General features: G+C 44.8%; 1 protein-coding gene across 1 annotated transcript in view; it reads left to right on the plus strand.

Annotated features, from left to right (window-relative positions):
* ATL1 (atlastin GTPase 1) overlaps positions 1–22125 on the plus strand; it is a 91788-nt gene that overhangs the window by 63663 nt on the left and 6000 nt on the right. Inside the window, exons 11-12 of the mRNA XM_030214352.1 lie at positions 6360–6431; positions 10896–11327. Of these exons, the coding sequence (XP_030070212.1) occupies positions 6360–6431; positions 10896–11327 (504 nt within the window). The remainder of the gene's footprint in view (positions 1–6359; positions 6432–10895; positions 11328–22125) is intronic.

The raw sequence follows: 22125 nt of genomic DNA on the forward strand, positions 1-22125 counted from the left end.
CCATCAAGACTTCAAGCGAACTGTTTCGCAAGGCCTACCCTATTGATTCTACTTAATTACCTCAACCCTACAATGAATCTATATACACTGCAATGACTATTTTATTTCTAACCTGCTTGTCCTTATTGTATCCATTTACCTCTACCTTACCTGACCCTTTTTATTATTGTACTTGTTTAAAACCTACCGTACTTGGCGTCCCCCATTACGGTATTTTGTAAAGCACATTGAGCCTGCTAATATTTGGGGAAAATGCGGGATACAAATGTTACAAATAAATAAATAAATAGTGTGTGCCAGGGGTTGGAAGTACCGCTGGAATCCTGCGGTGGCCCGGTGGTAGTTCTGGATTGGTGTGTGGGAAGCTTATTGCCAAGTGCCATCCCTTTAGTAAAAGAGCCCTTTAGGCAGTTAAGTGCTGAATATCGACACTTCACTGCATAAATGTAGACGGTGCCCCAGACTGCCCACAAAATAGCTAGCTTTGATTTTAATGGTCTCTGGTGATATTCAGTGGCACTAACAGGTCACGCCAAGCACAAGCGATTTAACCGGTCAGGAGCCCGTTCTGGCTGGTTAAATTGCTTTGAATATTGATCTCAGTCTTTTTACATTCTTCTCCAATTTCTAATGGTTTGGATTTCTATTGCAGTTATGGGCATTTTGAATTTTGTGCTGGACTGTACTCTTTTCAGATGCCTTTTGAACAACACTGCAGAAATATTCATGATTATGGTTCCTGCTCTAGGTCGGTACATAATTGCAGAAGCCTTGAACCCCTGGAAATGTCCAATAAATCCTGCTTCTGTCTGCAGTATGACTCCTTGCTGTCCTAGATCACAAGTCTATAAAATAGGGAAGTCCTACAAAACCATATACTAAGTAGGGTCCCAAGGTGGCAAGGTCTTTCATGGATAATTTTGTATAGAATTTTTTACTCCACTTTTTACTGAACCAAGATGCTATCAGGCACCAGCTCTGAATATCCAGGTGTCAGTATCCTGTGCTGTACCTGGATAGCTAACTGGGCATAGTTAGTACCTCCTAGTGTACCAAGGGTGGGGTACAGGCTGTGTGAAAATGATGAGGCTATTGTGAAGATGAAGCTCCCACCTCAGGATCCCAGGTCCCTCTTTCACTCAGGGTGAGCTGGTTCTCAGTATGCAGATGTTATGCAAATTAGTATCCTACCCCTTTCTACTCGGGGTGACCTGGTTCTCAAAAAGCAACATATAGTCAGGTCTTATCAACAGGAGTTTTCTCATACAAATCTTTATTCCCGCCTCTGGGGCACACTTCTTTTAGCTTTTTAGCTTAAAACACTTTCACCAGCTTAAACAGTTCTTCCAGCTTAACCATTTCTTCCTACTCAGTGCAATCTTCCAGCTTAAACATTTCTTCTTGCACAGTTCAATACCCAACAGATTTCTTCCCCCTGAGCCCTCTCACACCGGCATTTGGGCTCAGTCCTAACTCAGTCCCGGACACACAGTCCCTCCTTGTAGCACACAGCTCTAGACACCCAGTCTTTTCTCAGTATTAACTCAGTCCCGGACACACAGTCCCTCCTTGTAGCACACAGCTCTAGACACCCAGTCTTTTCATCTTGGACACACAGTCCCTCTTCACTGTTCTAGACACACAGTCTTTTCCTCTGGGACACACAGTACCTCTTCACTGTTCTAGACACACAGTCTTTTCATCTGGGACACACAGTACCTCTTTGAACACATAGTTCTTATTCTTGATACTCTAGGGCCTTCTTACCCCAGCCAGCTTCCTTCTTGGGAACACACAGTTCTACCACCAGTCCAAAGGGCACAGCCAGTACTTCTCATGGGGATCCTCCTGCTCACAGCCAATACTTCTCATGGGGATCCTCCTGCTTCAGCTACCAGCCCTCTTCTGCAGCTGCTAGCTCTCCTCTTTTCCCTCACAACTCAGGTGGGGTATTAAGTGGTTAATGGCCAAACAGGACCCAGCCCATAACCTGCTGCACCTGTTTCTATCCCCAGGACTCCCCTCGGTCCTAGCGACCTCCTGCTATACATCCCCTTACTGGCTCCCTTTAGTGACTCACCCAGTCCTTCTCCCTGGACACTTTAGGGGAACAGCGCCCTCTAGGGGCCTAACCAGGGTAGGACAGCCTCTTCCTTCTCACATGCCCCCACCCTTAAGATAATTGCTGCTCAACCTCAGCAACTCTCTAAGCATTCTCCACTGAGGAGCCGCAATTCTACACAGGGGCATACTCTTTTCCAGGCTCATCCCTGTTCTATCCCTGGGCCTCACCAACCCCCCATCTAGGCTCCCCATCCCCCTCTTAGCACATTACATGGCCCGGGCCCTTCCCCTTCACTAGGCCTTGAGGGGCTCTCACTGCAGCGGTTGCTACCTGACCCTCTTCTCCTGCAGTCCCCTCCTACCTCCTGGGCGCCCGGCAATACCATGATCCCTCTGAGATAGTGGTCACCTAGCTCGCCTAGGTCCCTTATCTTTCTCTTAGCACCTCACATGGCTTGGCCCTTCCCCCCGTTCCCGGGGACCTGAGGTGCCTAACCGCAGCAGGTCCTGTCTGACCCTCCAACTGCAGCCACCTCCTACCTCCTGGGGCATCCGACCTCACCACGATCCCTCCGAGAAAGGGATCACCTGACAACTCTTCTCTTAGCACCTCACATGGCCTGGGCCCTTCCCTCTCACTAGGGTGCCCGCCGCTACCATGCTCCCCCAGGCTGGGCCCCTGCAGTAGGTCCCTTTTGACCCTCCCCCTGCAAGTCCCAAAACCTGGTTCTTAATGTCCAGCTTTAATAGATCCTCTCCAGTGGTAATTGACTCCGGTGAGTGCTCTGGCCTTCTCCTCTCCAGCTTGAACTTGTCTCAGGCATCCATCCTTCCTGGCCGTCCGATGCGGTGCAGCCTGCAATCACACAAAACAAGATCCAAGTGTGGCCTGTTTACTCTCCTGGCCCCCTCACTTGTGCTGCACCTCCCTGTGTGTCCGCCCCCCCCCCCCCCGGGAAGGGGTTTGTGGCCTCCTCCATCCCCTACAGCCACTCCCAAGCCTCCAGTTCTCACTTACATATCCACTCTCACCTCCCCCTTAGGTACCCTTTACCTGGGGTAGGTGAGCAAAGTGCTTTTGCTAGTGTTGGCCCCCTTGACGGGCTTCTGGAACCACGGCCTCTGGAACCTCCAAGGGCACCTCCATCTCACGCCAACCCCTCATCTGGTCTGATCTGGAATCCGACTGCTCCCACGTGGATGTTCAGTGCAGATCCCACCACTGCCACCAATTGTGAAAATGACTCATCCCAGCCCTCTTTCACTCAGGGTGAGCTGGTTCTCAGTATGCAGATTTTATGCAAATTATTATCCTACCCCTTTCTACTCGGGGTGACCTGGTTCTCACAAAGCAACATATAGTCAGGTCTTATCAACAGGAGTTTTCTCATACAAATCTTTATTCCCGCCTCTGGGGCACACTTCTTTTAGCTTAAAACACTTTCACCAGCTTAAACAGTTCTTCCAGCTTAACCATTTCTTCCTACTCAGTGCAATCTTCCAGCTTAAACATTTCTTCTTGCACAGTTCAATACCCAACAGATTTCTTCCCCCTGAGCCCTCTCACGCCGGCATTTGGGCTCAGTCCTAACTCAGTCCCGGACACACAGTCCCTCCTTGTAGCACACAGCTCTAGACACCCAGTCTTTTCTCAGTATTAACTCAGTCCCGGACACACAGTCCCTCCTTGTAGCACACAGCTCTAGACACCCAGTCTTTTCATCTTGGACACACAGTCCCTCTTCACTGTTCTAGACACACAGTCTTTTCCTCTGGGACACACAGTACCTCTTCACTGTTCTAGACACACAGTCTTTTCATCTGGGACACACAGTACCTCTTTGAACACATAGTTCTTATTCTTGATACTCTAGGGCCTTCTTACCCCAGCCAGCTTCCTTCTTGGGAACACACAGTTCTACCACCAGTCCAAAGGGCACAGCCAGTACTTTTCATGGGGATCCTCCTGCTCACAGCCGATACTTCTCATGGGGATCCTCCTGCTTCAGCTACCAGCCCTCTTCTGCAGCTGCTAGCTCTCCTCTTTTCCCTCACAACTCAGGTGGGGTATTAAGTGGTTAATGGCCAAACAGGACCCAGCCCATAACCTGTTGCACCTGTTTCTATCCCCAGGACTCCCCTTGGTCCTAGCGACCTCCTGCTATACATCCCCTTACTGGCTCCCTTTAGTGACTCACCCAGTCCTTCTCCCTGGACACTTTAGGGGAACAGCGCCCTCTAGGGGCCTAACCAGGGTAGGACAGCCTCTTCCTTCTCACAGCTGCAAGGGGGGCGCACTGAGCAGTTATGCGGCTGTTGGCTCTGCCGGTTCCCTGCCCCCTCTGACGTCAACTTCCTGTTACAGAGCAGGGGACCGGCAGAGCCGACAGCCGCGTGACTGTTCAGTGCACCCCTTTGATTGGAGGAGGGGTGTGCTCCACCCCAGTTGGCAACTATGGTAGGTATGCCACTGGTTAGGACTCCCTTTTTGTGCAGCCCAGTGTGCCTGGTTAGCTATCCTGGGTTTAAAAAAGGTTTGGATGGCTTCCTAAAAGACAATTATTAAAATGGACTTGGGAAAAATCCACTGCTTATTTCTAGGATAACAATGCTCAATACTAGTAGAGTAATACAGGAGAGACACCTGGGTAGAGATTAAAGGCAAAGTCTCATATTCAGATTGCAGTTAATTCAAATTATTACACTGCTCACATTTTAATCATAGACTTGTGCCTGCCTTCCTACCCTTAATGTCGACTAGCATCACTCTTAATATCTTCACTTTAATTTTATCTTTTTTTTAGTTATTATCTTTCATTTTATCATTCAACCGTGTTGCTAGCTGACGGAAAGCGATTTGCTGGAATTTAAATAACTTATCTGAATGCCTTCAAGACAAGCACACCCCGACAGGAGCCTGTTTCGCCCTCCTGGCTTTTTCAAGGGGAATTCAACGTGTGGTCTCTATAAAAAATGCAAACTTCTACTCCCATATAAAATATATGTCATAGAAATATATCCGGACTCACCAGGCTATCAGGCACTTGTGTATTTCCTATCAATCAATATTCGAATATGGCGGCGGCGTCTTTTTCACTCTTTCAAACCGGAAACAGCTGATATTCCCTCCTGTGTCTCATCAAAAACAGTTCCACTGGATATGCTTATTTAGACCACTTGGTTCTAATGCATTAAGACAATATATAAATTCTAGCAAATCGCTTTCCGTCAGCTAGCAACACGGTTGAATGATAAAATGAAAGATAATAACTAAAAAAAAGATAAAATTAAAGTGAAGATATTAAGAGTGATGCTAGTCGACATTAAGGGTAGGAAGGCAGGCACAAGTCTATGATTAAAATGTGAGCAGTGTAATAATTTGAATTAACTGCAATCTGAATATGAGACTTTGCCTTTAATCTCCACCCAGGTGTCTCTCCTGTATTACTCTACTAGTATTGAGCATTGTTATCAGTGATAAAAAGTAGAGTTAGAGCTGCATTCTTTGACAGTATTTCTGGGATAAGCAGTATAAAATGTTTTGTACTTTTTTGGGATCTTGCCAGGTATTTGTGACCTGGATTGGCCACTGTTGGAAACAGGATGCTGGGCTTGATGGACCTTCGGTCTGTCCCAGTGTGGCAATTTTTATGTACTTATGTAACTTCAAGGTCTGCCCAGACTCTGCCCTGGATCACCCTGGCACTAACCGGATAGTGCTAAGCAGAGCAGACATTCAGGACCACTGTCTGGTTACATGCCCCTGTGGGCATATAACCAGAGAGTGTGATTTAACTAGGCAGGAGCCTCTCCTGCCAGGTAAAATCATTTAAAATATTGGACCCTTAGTGGCCGATTTTCAGACCATGGGAGGTAGCCGGCCAAAATTATTGTAGGTATTGACGTTGTCATATTTGGCAGTGATGTGCTAAAAATCAGTGGATAGCTGGTTATATTGTGTGATATTACTGGCTATCCGCTAGGCGCTAACCACAATATTCAACGGGAGACATCCGGCTATCTCCCGCTGAATAACGCCAGATAGTTGGCTAAGTACCATTTAACCAGCCAGGTGCCATTCCTGGCCGGTTAAATGGTTTTGAATATCAGATGGTTAGTTTTTAATATAGGCCTCTCCGGTACTATGTAAGCCACATTGAGCCTCCAAATAGGTGGGAAAATGTGGGATACAAATGTAATAAATAAATGAATAAATAAATTATTTCATGCTGTGTGTGTGTTTTCTTAAAATGAAACATATAACATAGTTTTAATTTTCTTTATTCTACTCAAAGGCAACAGCTGAAGCCAACAATTTAGCGGCTGTAGCAACTGCCAAGGACTTGTACAATAAGAAAATGGAAGAGGTAAGCTAAAGTGAGAAATTCCCCACAGGTAACTTATTTATTTATTTTTGTTAATATAAATCTCCAAGCAAAGTAAGTTCAGTGTATTAACAGGCATTTCTATAGTTAATGGGCTATGGATGGCTCAGTGGCGTAGCCACAGGTGGGCCTGGGTGGGCCAGGGACCACCCGCTTAGGGCTCAGGCCCACCCAACAGTAGCACACTTTTAGCGGTAGCTGGTGGGGATGCCATGCTCTGCCAACTGAAGACTTCCCACTGATGATAATGAAAATGCTACTGTCCATGATACCGGCGCCTGTGCATGCTCAGTTTTCAAAGCATGCCTGCTGCAGACTGCTAAGGTGGAAAGAAGTGTTTTCCCGCCAGCTGAGATATTTTTTTTGGTGGGGTGGGGTGGGGGGGGGGGGGGGGGGGGGAGAACACTTGGTGCCCACCCACTTCTTGCCTAGACCCACCCAAAATCTGTTGTCTAGCTACACCCCTGGGATGGCTCCATTCCTAAGAAACCGAACTAATATCGGTCTTCATGGTTCAAACATTGTGTAGTGGATTTTCTCCCTCTTCTTCTAATTCCTGAGCCACTCTTACAGAATTTCCCCCTAGCCCCCTCATTCTGTAATCTTGCATGCGCATTCCTGCACTTACCCCCGGATTCTATATAGCGTGCCTAGTGTTCTGCGCCAAAATCCATGTGGATTCCATAACAGTGCGCGTAACTTAATTGGCTTAACAAGCTGATCAACATTGATAACAGCACCTAACAAGCAATAATGAGCACCAATTGGCAAAAATTATAATTTATGCACACAACTCGCTATGTGTATTCTGTAATGCAGTGCACCTAACTTCTAGCGTGAGCAGGCAAAAAGGGGCATGGTTATGGGCAGGGAAATGAGCATTTCATGGGTGTTCCAAAATATAGGTGCGTACTTATAGAATATGACCCAGTGCGCCTAAATCTACGTGCAGGATTTAAGTCATGTTTTCCTTGGCATAAATGAACATGCATAGTTATTGGCGCTGGGATATGAACTAAGCGTATTCTATATACCGTGCCTAAATCTAGGCTCCACTTATAGAAATGTTTTCTGTGCTGATTTTTAGGCGCCATATATAGAATCCCCCCTTAGTGCGCAAACTTTCTCATGCACTTGATAAAATAGTGCCTGTTGCATGACTTAGTTGATAAATTAGGCACCAACTACCAATAATCAACTGTAATTGGAGTTGGTGCTCATCAGAGGCATAGCTATGTGGGGCCACGGGGGCATGGCCCCTGTAGATTTGGCCCTGCCCCTCCCCCCGCCGCAGACCCTCTCGACCCCCCCTCCCGCCGCCAACCTGCCACCGCCGTTGGGTACCTTTGCTGGTGGGGGTCCCCAACCCCCGCCAGCTGAAGTCCTCTTCTCCGGCACGGCTGCGTTGCTGATCTGCAAGCAAGGCTTCTGTTTCTGTGAGTCTGACGTCCTGCACATACAGAAACAGAAGCCTTGCTTGCAGATCAGCAACGTGGCCACGCCGAAGAAGAGGACTTTGGCTGGCAGGGGTTGGGGACCCCCACCAGCAAAGGTACCCGACGGTGATGGCGGGGGAGGGTTGGCGGCTGCGGCGGGAAAGGGGGGTCGAAAGGGTTGACACGGGGGGGTCAAAGGTGGTGGTGGCGGGTGGGGGTAAAAAATGGCAGGGGGGTCGGCGGCCCCTCACCTCGGGCTCTGGACCCCCCTCCTGCTGATCTGGCTATGCCCCTGGTGCTCATTGGCATTAATTTGCATTAATGGACGTAACTTTCCGAAGTCCTAAAGGGAGAATTTCAAAGAAGATGTTTACTTCTCTGTTTTCATATCAACAGCTAGTTTTTGGTCTTCTGTCCTGTATGATTTAAAACGTAGGTCCAGTTTTAATATTTTTTAAAAGGGGTTAAAAACAATGTTATTTCTTAAGCATGTCTTGACCAAGTAATAAGTTGTTACTCATTTTAATTTTGTAATGTTATCTTATATCCTAGATCATTGATCTAGTATCTTGATTATGTAATCTGCTATGAACTGCTTTGCCGGCTTTAGCGGGCTATAAATAAAATAACTGTGACTGCACGTAGTCGTAAAAGCTTAGCATAGAAATCCTTTAGTGTGTAACTGCAAGGGGGTGTGTGGACATGCAAGGGGATGGTTCGGTCAGGGGTGTGCCCAGCATTTACATGCTAAGATTATGGAATACTGACAGTTACACTCACAATCGCAACATTTAGTCATGGACATTTATACCACCTATTTATTCATTCATTCTTATTTCCCACAATTATCCAAAAACAAGTTTCAGTTCAATGTGGCTTACAGTTAACAGTTTGGAAAAAAATTACAATATGCCTATACCCTGGATTCTATCAAGGCCACCCAAATTTGCGCAGGATCTTGAGATGTGTTCTCATATTAATTAGTTAACAAGTCATTAACAATCAGTTATTAATGTTAATTAGTACTAATCATTTCTATAGCGCTACTAGATGTATGCAGCGCAATACACATTATATACAGGTACTTTTCTCTGTCCCTAGGGGGCTCACATTCTAAGATTTTTGTACCTGGGGCAATGGAGGGTTAAGTGACTTGCCCAAGGTCGCAAGGAGCTGTAGTGGGAATTGAACCCAGGTTACCAGGGACAAAGCCCACTGCACTAACCATTAGGCTACTCCTCCACTCATTGGCAGTCATTAGGATTTGCATGTGCATCTGCCAGTCACAATGCTATAATACTAGGCGTCTAAATCCCATAGAGGGTGTAGCCAGGGGAGGGGCATGGGCAGGTTGGGGCATTTTGAAAATTTGGGCACAGTGTTATGGAATACCTCGAATATTGTGTGCAATTCTGGTCACCGCATCTCAAAAAAGATATAGTGGAATTGGAAAAGGTACAGAGATGGGCGACAAAAATGATAAAGGGGATGGGATGACTTCCCTATGAGGAAAGACTAAAGCGGCTAGGGCTCTTCAGCTTGGAGAAAAGATGGCTGAGGGGAGATATGATAGAGGTCTAAAAAATAATGAGTGGAGTGGAACGGGTAGACATAAATCGCTTGTTTACTCTTTCCAAAAATACTAGGACTAGGGGACATGCAATGAAGCTACAAAGTAGTAAATTTGAAAGAAATCAAAGAAAATATTTCTTCGCTCAATGTGTAATTAAACTCTGGAATTCTTTGCCAGATAATGTAGTAAAAGCAGTTAGCATAGCAGGGTTTAAACAAGGTTTGGATAGCTTCCTAAAAAAAAAAAAAGTCCATAAGCCATTATTAAAATGGAGTTGGGAAAATCCACTGCTTATTTCTAGGCTGCTTATCTTCTTATTACATCTGCCTTTTGCTTTTATCTTCCTCATAATAACAGTGACAACTGAATGACCTCTTTACGACAGTTGAGATAAACAATCTACAACATACCATAGATACTCGAATAAAAACCTATCCGAGTATAAACTGAGATAATGGTTTTCCCCCCAAGGGGAAAACTGTTAACTCGAATATAAACTGGAGGGGGGGAGGAGTTATATTCAAGTGTTTCTCTCCTTCTCCACTCTCCTGTGGTGTCTGCATTTCTCCCTTCTCCCCTCCCCTGTGGTGCGTTTTTGCCCTTTTCTTCTACCCTCACTCTCTTTCTTTCCCCCCCCCAGCATTTCTCCCCTCCTCTACACACCCCCTGACTGGAATTTATTTTCCCACATATTCCCCCCCCCCCTCCCCGCAGTGGCTGGAATTTTTCCTCCATCCCATGATGACCGACAGTTCACTAACCTATCCTTCTCTGGTGGATGCTGAGAAACAAAGTTGTGCACTGGGTCTTGTGTTCAAGGCCTGCCAGCTCCTGCTGTCTCTCAGGGAGCCCACAGGGCTTGAGCGTGCACAGATGCTCATGGCCCAGTGCACAACTTTGTTCCTCAGCATCAGCCAGAGAAGGTTAGCGTCTGGCTCCAGAAAAAGGAGGACAGATTGAACCAATCCAGGCTTTACTTCTATTGATGGAAGTAAAATCTGGACTGGTTCAATCTGTCCTCTTTTTTTCTGGAACCATATGGTAACCCTGAGGTTAGGTAAGTGAAATTGATGGACATCCGGGTGGAGGAAGAAATTCGAGTCACCATGGGAGAGGAGGGGGATGTGTGGAAAAAGAAATGCCAGTCACCATGGGATGGAGGAAGAAATTCTGGTCACTTCAGGAGTGGGAGTGGTGGAGGAGAGAAATGCTGCTGCTGCTGGGGTGGGGGGTGGGGGGGGGAGGAGGGAGGAGGGAGGGAGGAAGAGAGAGAGACAAGAATATAAACCGAGACCCCCATTTTAGCCCTCTTTTTGAACCAAGTATATGTGGCAGATTGTGCCTGTTCTTAGTATTAGCTAAGCTGGTTTAATTATATTCTATTCAGAATGAAATGGAGACGTAACATTTAGATGAATTTCACATTTTAAATTGCAGGTTTGTGGGGGTGACAAACCATTTCTTGCGCCAACTGATCTACAGAATAAACACCTGGAAGTGAAGGAAGAAGCAGTTAAGTTGTTCCGTGGGGTTAAGAAGATGGGTGGGGAGGAATTCAGCCGTCGTTACCTACAGCAACTGGAGGCTGAAATAGATGAACTTTACGTACAGTACATTAAGCACAATGACAGCAAGAATATCTTCCATGCTGCACGTACCCCTGCAACACTCTTTGTGGTCATATTCATCACATATGTAATAGCAGGTGTGACCGGATTCATTGGTTTGGACATTATAGCGAGCCTTTGCAACATGGTAATGGGACTAACCCTCATCACACTGTGCACCTGGGCGTACATCAGATACTCGGGGGAGTACAGAGAACTGGGAGCAGTAATTGACCAAGTGGCAGCAGCTTTGTGGGACCAGGTAGGATCATTTCCTTTTTGTTAAAATATATTTTGCTCTTTGTCTTTTTGATTTACTTTTGGCCCAGTATTCAGAGCTCCTAAATTAATGCCCTATTTTCAACCAAACTGATGAGCTTAACTTTTCAGCTGAAAATTCATCTTCATTTAGGAGCTTAAAAAGTTATGCTAATAAATTTAGGCTTGCCATTCGTTTGCCTAGATTTATTGAGTCTAGAACTAAGTTTGCCCCTGTTGCCACCTACTTTTTATGCTGCTAAATTTAAGAGCTGAGTGAAATTTTGAGTAAAACTGTATGCACTCATTCCTAGTAAATTTTCAAAGAGGTCATTTATAAGCATAATAGAGTTAGGAGTATAAATCCTTTGAATATCAGGCCATTTATTTTCAGGTGGACTTTACACCCTTCACAAACCAGAACACATTTGCCTCATGCACTGTGGTATGTTTCTCATTTATAAAAGGAGTAATGTTAACACGCCAGCTGTAGGTGGTGCCTTTCTATTGGATGAGGATAGTTAGTCACAGAAAGTTTGAGTTATTACAATAAAATGTTTTGCCTACAACTTGTTTCTACCCATTCAAGTGGTATAATTACTCTCCTCATGTTTATACACCAGCGCAAATGGAATGATTCAGGTTGAGGCCCATGATTAACTGCCTGCAAAGTCCACTCGGATGATTACAAGGATGTGTAGGCCTGAAAGGAAGAATCCTTCTGCAACTAAAATTTAAAAAAAACAACAAATACGCTGATGTTTGCTTAAATACTGTATTAGATGGAAAAAAATTCAGTTACATGGTAGATTAAGATAGACCTGGAAAAAGCCAATACATATCCCTGGGGGTAAGTAGCATGGACTCTGCAACTTTTTAGAATTTTGTCAGGTACTTGTGTCCTGGATTGCCCACTGTTGGAAAGAGGATACTGGTCTTGATGGACTTTGGTGTGACCCAGTATGGAAATTATTATGAAAGGTCACTTTCTAGCATCCTACACGACTTAACATATATTTACAAATGTATTGTGAACTTTTATGACATTCCTGCTAAGAAGTGTGCTGAAATCTCTGTGTAAAACTTATTCTAGCATTAAACCTTAATGAAACCTAATTAGTTTAGCTCACACTTCTAATTTTTGCAGATCACTTCTCATAGTGTGTACTCCTTGCAGGGCACTGTTTCCTTTAAGCTGTGCAGGAGTCATCCACCTAAAGGCCTACCAGCAGGGGGTGCTGTTTCACTATCATTTTCACTATCACATTTCCAATAGTGAGGGACAGGCAAGCTGTGCCAAACTCCAGGAAACCTGCCTATCTCTAGAGATTGAAAACACAATATTGAAGCACCCCTCCTCCCCTCCAACAGCAATGCAGTTAGAGGACTCACACACAGCTTAGAGGGAACAGTGTAGAGAGTTGCACGGGGACAGAAATCTAACTCGTCCCGGCTAGAATCTAACCTGTCACCGTTGAAATCTTACCCATCTCCACCCATCCTTGCTGGAATCTCACCCATCCCCGCAAGAATTTAACCCGTCCCCACCCATTCCCGCAAGAATTTAATGGTATCTAAAGAAAAACTCTGCTCGGCTCACTGACTCTTTCTAGGTTTGAGCTGCAGCTCTGCAGGCGAGGAAGGAATGGAAATTAGAGCTTGCACACGTAAGACTTGTCTCTGATTAGCTGGCACTGTGTTCGGACAGGTCAGCATATGCACGCGCCAGTAGGTCAGGTGACCTCTGATGCTCATGCCTGTGTCAGAGCTGAAGCCTGTGCATCAGCCTGAGAGCAGAGAGAATTAATGGAAGACTTTCCACATCTGTGCTGTTAAAGTAAGGAGGAGGCAGCACTAAAAGAACTTGGTAATTGGTAGGTGAGAGGCTGGTGCTGGTGCAGGTGCAGCATACATGGAACCCTGCAGGAACTGCTTCTGTCCCCACGGGAACCCCCTTGGAATTGCTTCCGTCTGCATGGGAACCCCACAGCCCCGGAGAGGATTCTCCTGGGATTCCTGCCAACCCTGTTCCCATGCAGGTCTTTAGAACAGTGCTATGGGGTGTCCACTGTCCAAGTAAAAGATTTTTCTAGAAATGCGCGTTTGCAGTTGCAGACATCTTGCATATGTAAATGCAGCGACAAGTGCCACTTAATGTGTGTCAGTGCCCTAAGCACTATTCTAAAAGGGTGCATGTAAGTGGCATAGCCTGCAATTGTAAGAGGGGCATACATGTGGGCAGAGCATGCACATGCCTTCCAATTACATGCATAACTTATGAATACTGTGAGTTGCGTGCGCTGCTTGTCACACTTAGGTGCTCCCATTTAGGCCTGCCCTAGCACTAGTGTAACTGGGTGTACCTGCATTTAGGCATGCTGATGTGGGTTTACGCTAGTATCTTACTGTGAAGGGAACTGTCTAAGCTTAAATCAGCATGTGTTGAGACAGGCTATACAGGAGGAAGAGACAGGTGGCCATGGGAATTCTGTGCGAAGAAAGAAATTGGTTGTAAATCGGGCTCAGTGTCTGGGTGTGGTAAGGCTGCAACCATCTGCTTTCTCTAGGTGTGAGACAGTGGTGTAGCCACAGGGGGGGCCTTGGAGGCCTGGGCACCCCCACTTTGGGCTTGGGCCTCCTCCAGAACTGCAGCACCCCTTTACCTTTGCTGATGGGGATGCCGAAGCCCTGCCAGCCAAATAAATACAGCGCCACTGCTTCACTCCTCCTTGCACTGCTTCTTTAATGCAGAAGTCGGCGGTGCCAAAACTCCTTGCACATGAGCGAGGGCCACAACCCAGCTGGGTTTTCAAGATTTCCAAAATGAATATGCATGAAATTGGATGGCATGTACTGCTTCCACTGTATGCAAATAGATCTCTCTCATTAGCAGTGGCGTTCCTTGGTCAGCTGCTACCCGGGGCAGATCGCCGTTGCGTACCCCCCCTGGGTGCAGTGTTGTCCACCCCCCCCCAGGTGCAGCAGGACACCCCCCCAGCGCAGCGTGTGTCCCGTGGCGCATCACCTCCAAGCTCCCCCCCCCCCCCCCCCGTGCATTCTTCCTACCTGCAGGGAGTAGCCGCATGGCTGTCAGCTCCACTGGTTCCCTGCTCTCTCTGCCCTGGAACAGGAAGTGACAGCAGAGGGAGCAAGGAACCAGCGGAGCTGAGAGCTGCGTGGCTGCTCCTTACACTCCTCCTGCCGCGTGCAGACAGGGTAGACCGCACCCACCGCCCCACCCTTGGTACGCCACTGCTCATTAGTATCTGCTGTATAAACGGTCAGGGACTCTTAAAATGCCTTTTTAATCACCCTTGAGTCACACATGGAGGAGCATTTTCGAAAGGGACGTCCAAGTCGCGATTTGGATGTCCTTGCAAAACGGTGAAATCCAGGGGCGGGGAAACCCGTATTTTCAAAACAAGATGGACGTCCATCTTTTGTTTTGAAAATACCATCAGAGACGTCCAAATCCTTAAATTTGGACATCTCTAGATTTGGTTGTCCCTAGACGTGGACATTTCTGACTTTTGGTGATTTTCGAAACCAAAGGCGTCCATGTCAAAAACGGCCAAATGCAAGCCATTTGATCATGGGAGTAACCAGCGTTTGTAGTGCACTGCTCCCCCTCACATGCCAGGACAGCAACCGGGCACCCTAGGGGGCACTGCAGTGGACTTCATAAATTGCTCCCAGGAACATAGCTCCCTTACCTTGTGTGCTGAGCCCCCCCAAACCCACTGCCCATAACTGTACACCACTACCATAGCCCTTACAGGTGAAGAGGGCACCTATATATGGGTACAGTGGGTTTGTGGTGGGTTTTGGAGCGCTCGCTGTTCCCTCCACAAATGTAAAAGGTAGGGGGGTATGGGCCTGGGCCCGCCTGTGTGAAGTGCATTGCAGTACCCACTAAAACTGCTCCAGGGACCTGCATGCGCTGTCATGGACCTGAGTATAACATCTGAGGCTGGTATAGAGGCTGGCACAACATATTTTGAAAGATGTTTCTTGAGGGTGGGAGGGGGTTAGTGACCACTCGGGGAGTAACGGGAGGTCATCCCTGATTCTCTCCGGTGGTCATCTGGTCATTTCGGGCACCTTTTTATGTCTTAGTCGTAAGAAAAACAGGTCCGGGTGAAAATGTCCAAGTGTTCATCAGGGACGTCCTTGTTTTTTTCGATTATGGGTCAAAGACGTCCAAGTGTTAGGCATGCCCAAGTCCCGCCTTCGCTACCCTCCAACACGCCCCCTTGAACTTTGGCCATCCTTGCGACGGAGTGCATTTGGAGACGTCCTAAATCAGGTTTCGATTATACCGATTTGGACGTCCCTAGGAGAAGGATGTCCATCTTCTGATTTATGTCAAAAGATGGACATCCTTCTCTTTCAAAAATGAGCCCAATAGTGTTTTCATGCCATACCTATCACATGACTTACCTCATTGCCTGATTCCAAAGTTTACTACTACCAGTAGGATTCTTGGCAGGGGACAACTGGAGTAACTGCCCTAGGCTTTGAAAGGATCCCACTCTATTGCAGTAGGGTGTACAGGCACAGGTGCCCACGCCCCCTAAGATCAGCTCTGACTATTACACTTAATACTTCCATTTTTAAACATTCCTGTGTAGAACTACAAGATGTATGCAATGTTAAACAGATACTCAAGAGACAGAGACAGTTCCTTCTCCAAGGAGCTTATAATATAGATATACTTCATTAAAAAAAGGCATGGTAGATAACCACTCTAAGGCATGATAATTACCTAAAAAAAAAAAAAAAAGATACTGGGCCAAGGTCAAAGGGGGCAGGGCATTCCACTTTCCACTCTAGTTGCAATGGAGAAGAAACAAGTTCAGGAAAGGCTCCCAGTCAGTGACAAAACATTCCAGGTTGACAGCTTGGCAGAAAAACCCCTCTGACAGTCAGGCACGTCTGCTATTCCTAAGTTGCTGTCTTTGAAAAATGTAATAGAAACCAGCTGGTCTCTGTCTTTCCACTCACTTTTTTGCAACTGGAGATTCTCTGTGCCTATTCCAGGGTTTCTTGAATTCTATTACTTGTTTTTGTTTCCACCATTTTCCTAGCACGGCCGTTCCATGCCCACATCACCCTTTATATGAACACAGAGATCAAGCCAACTGGCACTGTCCTTTTGCATCCACCTGTGTATTGTAGGATGTTTTCAAGCTGTTCTTCATCATCATTGATAGGGAGCCAGTGTTGTAGCTTTTCCATCTGTTACTTCCTATATTTATTTTAACTGTATTAGCTTTAAATTATTTTTTCCTTTGGGCATGATGTCAGTATAGAAACGCCATGCACGGTATTTAAAGCAGGGCTTCCCAAACCTGTCCTAGGGACTCCACAACTATTCAGGTTTTCAGGATATCTCCATGAATATGTATGAGCTACACAGAATACTCTGCAAACGCAAATTGAACTCATGCATATTCCCTGCAAAAATGGTTGTGGAGGAGAGGCATTCTTAAGCTAAAAATAACTAGATCCTGTAAAATAATGCAGATTAATGTGTTAGCAAGCAGAAACACGGCGGCGTTAGTAATTCTAGCTGTAAGTGCTTGCAGCATTTTGTGGCCATTAGGCACCTACTACAAATCTAGAAGTTAAAGTCAAAGAAAACAAAGGTTCCTAATTGGATCTTTAACTTCTTGTATGACCTAATCACTTATGACAAATTCAACTTACATGTATCCAACACAGTATGATTATACAATCACAATACATTTATTCAACCCTACAAATTGAAACAGATGTATAATCACTGATGAAATAATTTACAAAAATCATCACTAAACTGTGTTCCATTGCAACTACAACCGATACTCAATATAGTTCTTTAAACCTTAATGGGTTATTCTCCAACTTCTTCATCAGTAATCCCGAATCAATTTACATTCATACAAACATCCATAGATCTCAACCCAGGCCGTGTTTCCTTTTTACTTCCTCAGGAGATCCTATATATAAATACATAACATCACTAAACATATTATCAACTTTAAAACACCATGAAAATAGCAACATCTTTAAGCTCTTACCAGCCACATTAGAGTGCTGAGCTCACAATGGGAAATCCCATCAGATAGCGTGATGACATCACGAATAGATTGAATGGTCTAACTTTATGTGAACTACATCTTTTATACTGACATTAATAATGCCCAATCAACCTCCTTATTGAGGCCATACGGTTGCACCGTGCCCCAATTAAAGATGAATTGCTGCTCCCTTCGAATAAGTTCCCGTTCTACATTACCATATCCTCCCTGCATACTATTGATGACAACAAACTGTAAATCATCCACTGAATGATTAAATTGTAGCCAATGACTAACCAATGGGGTGTCTATTTTCTGTAGCCGAATATTACTCAGATGTTGGGCAATATGCATCTTAACTTTTCTTGTAGTTTCACCTATATACCACAGCTGACAAGGACAGCATATGGCATAGACTACATTTTGTGTGTTGTAGTCCGTATAATATCTTAACTCAAAATATCTATTTAGGGACTGCACCCAGATTCGATCTGTGCATAAGGCATGTTTACAATACACACATGCATTACAACAGGTATGCCCAACTATTTCTTGATGACTTCCCCTTTTATTGAATCTTTTCTTCGATAGAATCTCCCCCATATTCCTGTCACCTATTAAGGTTTAAAGAACTATATTGAGTATCGGTTGTAGTTGCAATGGAACACAGTTTAGTGATGATTTTTGTAAATTATTTCATCAGTGATTACATCTGTTTCAATTTGTAGGGTTGAATAAATGTATTGTGATTGTATAATCATACTGTGTTGGATACATGTAAGTTGAATTTGCCATAAGTGATTAGGTCATAAAAGAAGTTGATGGTTAATTAGATTGACCAATAATTAATTAATTAATTTAACCCTTTTATTTGGAATAATATAATTGGATCTTTAGGTAACAAGGCAAGCAGATTTGATGGCTGTTAACTGTTTGAAAGCATTATCCATGTCGCTATTCACACCATTACAAATGAAGTAAATTGGAGGCACTGTTCCATACCCTTTTATACTAAATAGCACCCTGATCCCATTCCATTTGGTGAAGATTTTAGGAGTTATTTTTGTTAGCACTTTATCAACGAACAGACATGTCTCAATTGCAGTGAAAAAAATCCTTCTTTATACTGGCAGATCTGGCCTATTCACCCCCTTGTTAGACCACAAGTCATTGCACCTCCTTCTATATTCACTGGTCCTCTCACATCTCGACTACTGCAATTCACTGTTGAAAGGAACAAACTTTCCCAAATGCAAAATACTGCTGTAAAACTCCTTCAAAGTGTACAAAATGTTTTCTATCACCCCACTTTTACACACTGAACACTGCCTCCCCATTTCCTATGATGTCCCTGGCTACCACCCTGGTCAACTCCCTCCCCTTTCTTTATAGCCATCTTATTCTCTACTTGTCCTCCTTCATGCCTCCACTCAAAATCTACTGGTCAACCTTTGTTTAGGTAGATTTGCTTAGATGATACCAGACATTCCTGTTTTAGTTTCCCTGACCCCTCACTGTAGAATGGCCTCCCTTTAGAGATTCATCTGGAAATGTCATTCTCAAAATTTAAATCTGCCCTAAACCCCCTCCCCCCTTATTTTAAACTAGCAGTCCAGTAGCTATACATAAGGTGATCACAACCTGCCACCATCTGTGGCAAACATGCTACCACCTGATAGATCTTAGATTTAATTTTATAATAGTTCTGACTTAAGACATTTTTAGTTGAACTTTATAACCTAGGCCTTCTCTTGTAGTTGATCTTGTCTTATTTGTCCTCATCTCTGTTGTCTATAGTTTAACCTTGCACTGTACACTGTTTCCATAAAACATTTTTGAATTAGTGGTATATCAAATAAAGATGATACTTGATATTGTATAAAAGCATAGCAGCAAGAAATGCAGAGGAGGTGCATTTTTTTCATCTTTGAGACTTGCAACGGGTACTAAGTACCTGCAGTCATTCACACCCATGTGTTCTCTAGGTACTTTTCTCATGGAAAATAACCTGCAAGCTTAGACAATGCAGTCTAGACACAGTATTCCACTTCCTGTCCAAACCACATTCCCAGGAACACCTCCTCTCAGTGCAGCTGAGAAGTTTGCACATTCCTCCACAACCGATGTTGGGTTAGTTGCACTGAGAAAGGGCAGTTTTCAGATGACTGTTCTATGCGTGTACATTATTATTTACAGATTTTTAAATTTGGCCTCATAAAGTAAGGAATACAACATGAACAACTAGAGGATAGTTTGGGAACAAAGCTTCTTTTTAGACAGTGAGTATGACTAATAAAAATATAAAACTGTAGTAGGACATAAAAAGGGAACACGTTGAATTAAGATCTAATGAACAAGCTAACAAAAAACAAACAAAAAAAACAGACAAGGGTGGCTTGATATTTTGAGGATTTTCCAGGTTTTTCTATTTCAGGGCCAGATGGACTGAAGCATTTTTCCCATTTTGTGCCTATAGGAAGAATGATTAGGGCATCTGGGCCTAACATGTCACAGTGAAATAATAGCTCACATGGATACAGTTTGCAAAGGGTTCTCAGAACATGCCCTGGGTGTTAATTTACTGTGCGGGAGTAGTATGGCAGAAATAAAGCACCATTTGGAGCCTCAGCATGACTCATAGTTTCACAAAACTTGGGATAATCCATGCACAGCAGAGACATTTGTCAGTAAGCAGTGACAAACCTGAGATTAATTCCACTTTAACTCCACGACTGAAAAAAATTCTAAATTCCCTATTCTTGGAAGATTAAAAAGTCAAGTTTAATACTACCGCACCTGTAGAAAGCTCAACTTCTACTGCCGTGCAGGAATGCTTGTTTCTGTTTAAAAGAATACAAGAAAAGTCTGGGAATTAACGTAGCTGTGGTCAGGAAGAAGATCCCCACTGACAGTGTCTGAGGAAAACAACCTGCAATGTTTACAGATCAAAATTAAACCCAATAGCCAAGACTCTGATAGGTCAAACTTTTGAAGCCTATCACACACTAATCTCTGTAGAGCAGGCAATGTGGAGGGTGGAAGTGGAGAGGACTTGAAGGAGAAGATGGGGGTGGGGGTGGGGGGAGAAGGGGTGCTGTGTGAAAGCAGGATTGGGCTATCTGTGTGATACCTGCTGCCTGTTAATACTCTCACTCCAGGGCTCATGTTGTATCTAGGAGGCATATTTGACTGCCCATGATATGCTGACAGAACAGAGATCTTGCTGGTGTAAGATGGTAAGAGCAGATCCCAGCAGCTGCTCAACACCCAAACATCAAGTAGGGTGCCTTTTTTTTTCTGTGGCACACCGCTTTGGAAAGACTGCTAGATGAGGGTAAAGTAAGAGTTTCACCTCATACAGACAGTAAATTTGAGATAACCTTAAAGACTTTGCTCATCAGATGAATGAGCTTGTGAACTGAATAGTCAGTAGCTTCTACTTTAGAAAATATTATTGCTGCAGGTTAATTCCACCATACATTGCATTAATATCTGTTTTATAAAATGGAGCATATATATCAATCCAGCCGACCATGATTCTCACCCTTTATGGCCTGAGCAGCCACATTAGCAAACAAGCAAACCACAAACAGCAAAACTAATGGTTACTTTCTTGTAATATTGTTAGTTATTTTTATGGGGGTCTCTCACTATTCCATTTTGTGAAAATCACATGGAAAATCTATACGCTATGGCTCTTCCAGTTTTGAATCAAATCAAACATGTTCTAGCAGTGTAGGGTCCCTTGCTGACCACTACTCCCCCTACCACTGACCCATCCCCTAGACCTCCTGGTTCCTAAAACACAAGGACATTACTGGACCTAGCAGATGCAGCCTGCTGTGAGCAAGAGGGCTAAGCATGATGAGCCTGGCTTTCATATGGGAGGCGGGGTCCTTGGGCTCACCACAGACCCAGTGGCTTTGCTGTGTTTCAGGACCCATGAAGTGGGTGAGGGGAGCCATGAGCTCCAGAGAAGTGGGTGAAGAGCAGGACACAACAGGGCTGGTGCAAGGGCATTAGGATCCCTAGGTGAACTGCTAGCCTTGGGCACTTCTCAATTATCTTTCAGGTCTCTAATTAAACTCAACATTCCAGATTAACCCATCACCCCTTCCAGAATAATCTGGTAATAATGGACACCATCTTTGTAAATACTGAACGCTGTATGTAATGAGTTAAATTGGCTATTTGAAAACTGCCCACCCTCTGTGCAGGTAATGGTAGCAGATGCTGTTTTGCTTTGACTGCAGCTGTTCTTTGTGCCCTTCAGAAGGTGCTAACCTGGGTGACTGCCTAGTTTGCCTAATGGTTAAGTGGATCTTGGACACAGTAACATCTGGGGAATGAAGCCAGCCCTCTCCTTCAATATACATGTCTTCAAAGGTTCTGGCACCCTTCCTGCAATCAAGCAAGAGTAGAGGCTGACCAAAGGACGAATCCAACACTAGAGATAGTGCTTAAAAGACCCCTTATTTGATGCTTGGAAAAAAAGACCAGACACGGTCCGTGTTTCAACATCACAAAACGCCTGCCTCAGGGGTCATAATAGTATTCGAGAGAAAATACTGGACGAACCAGCGTTCCCCGAATAAGTCTGCTCCTTCAAACAGAGAGTGGACTCCTTCAGGGAATGCTGGTTCATTCAGTATTTTCTCTCAAATGCTATTGTGATCCCTTAGGCTGGCGTTTTGTGATGCCGAAACACGGACTGTGTCAGGTCCTTTTGTCCAAGCAGCA

The sequence above is a fragment of the Microcaecilia unicolor genome, chromosome 9, assembly GCF_901765095.1.
Source record: "Microcaecilia unicolor chromosome 9, aMicUni1.1, whole genome shotgun sequence".
NCBI classification, from domain to species: Eukaryota; Metazoa; Chordata; class Amphibia; order Gymnophiona; family Siphonopidae; genus Microcaecilia; species Microcaecilia unicolor.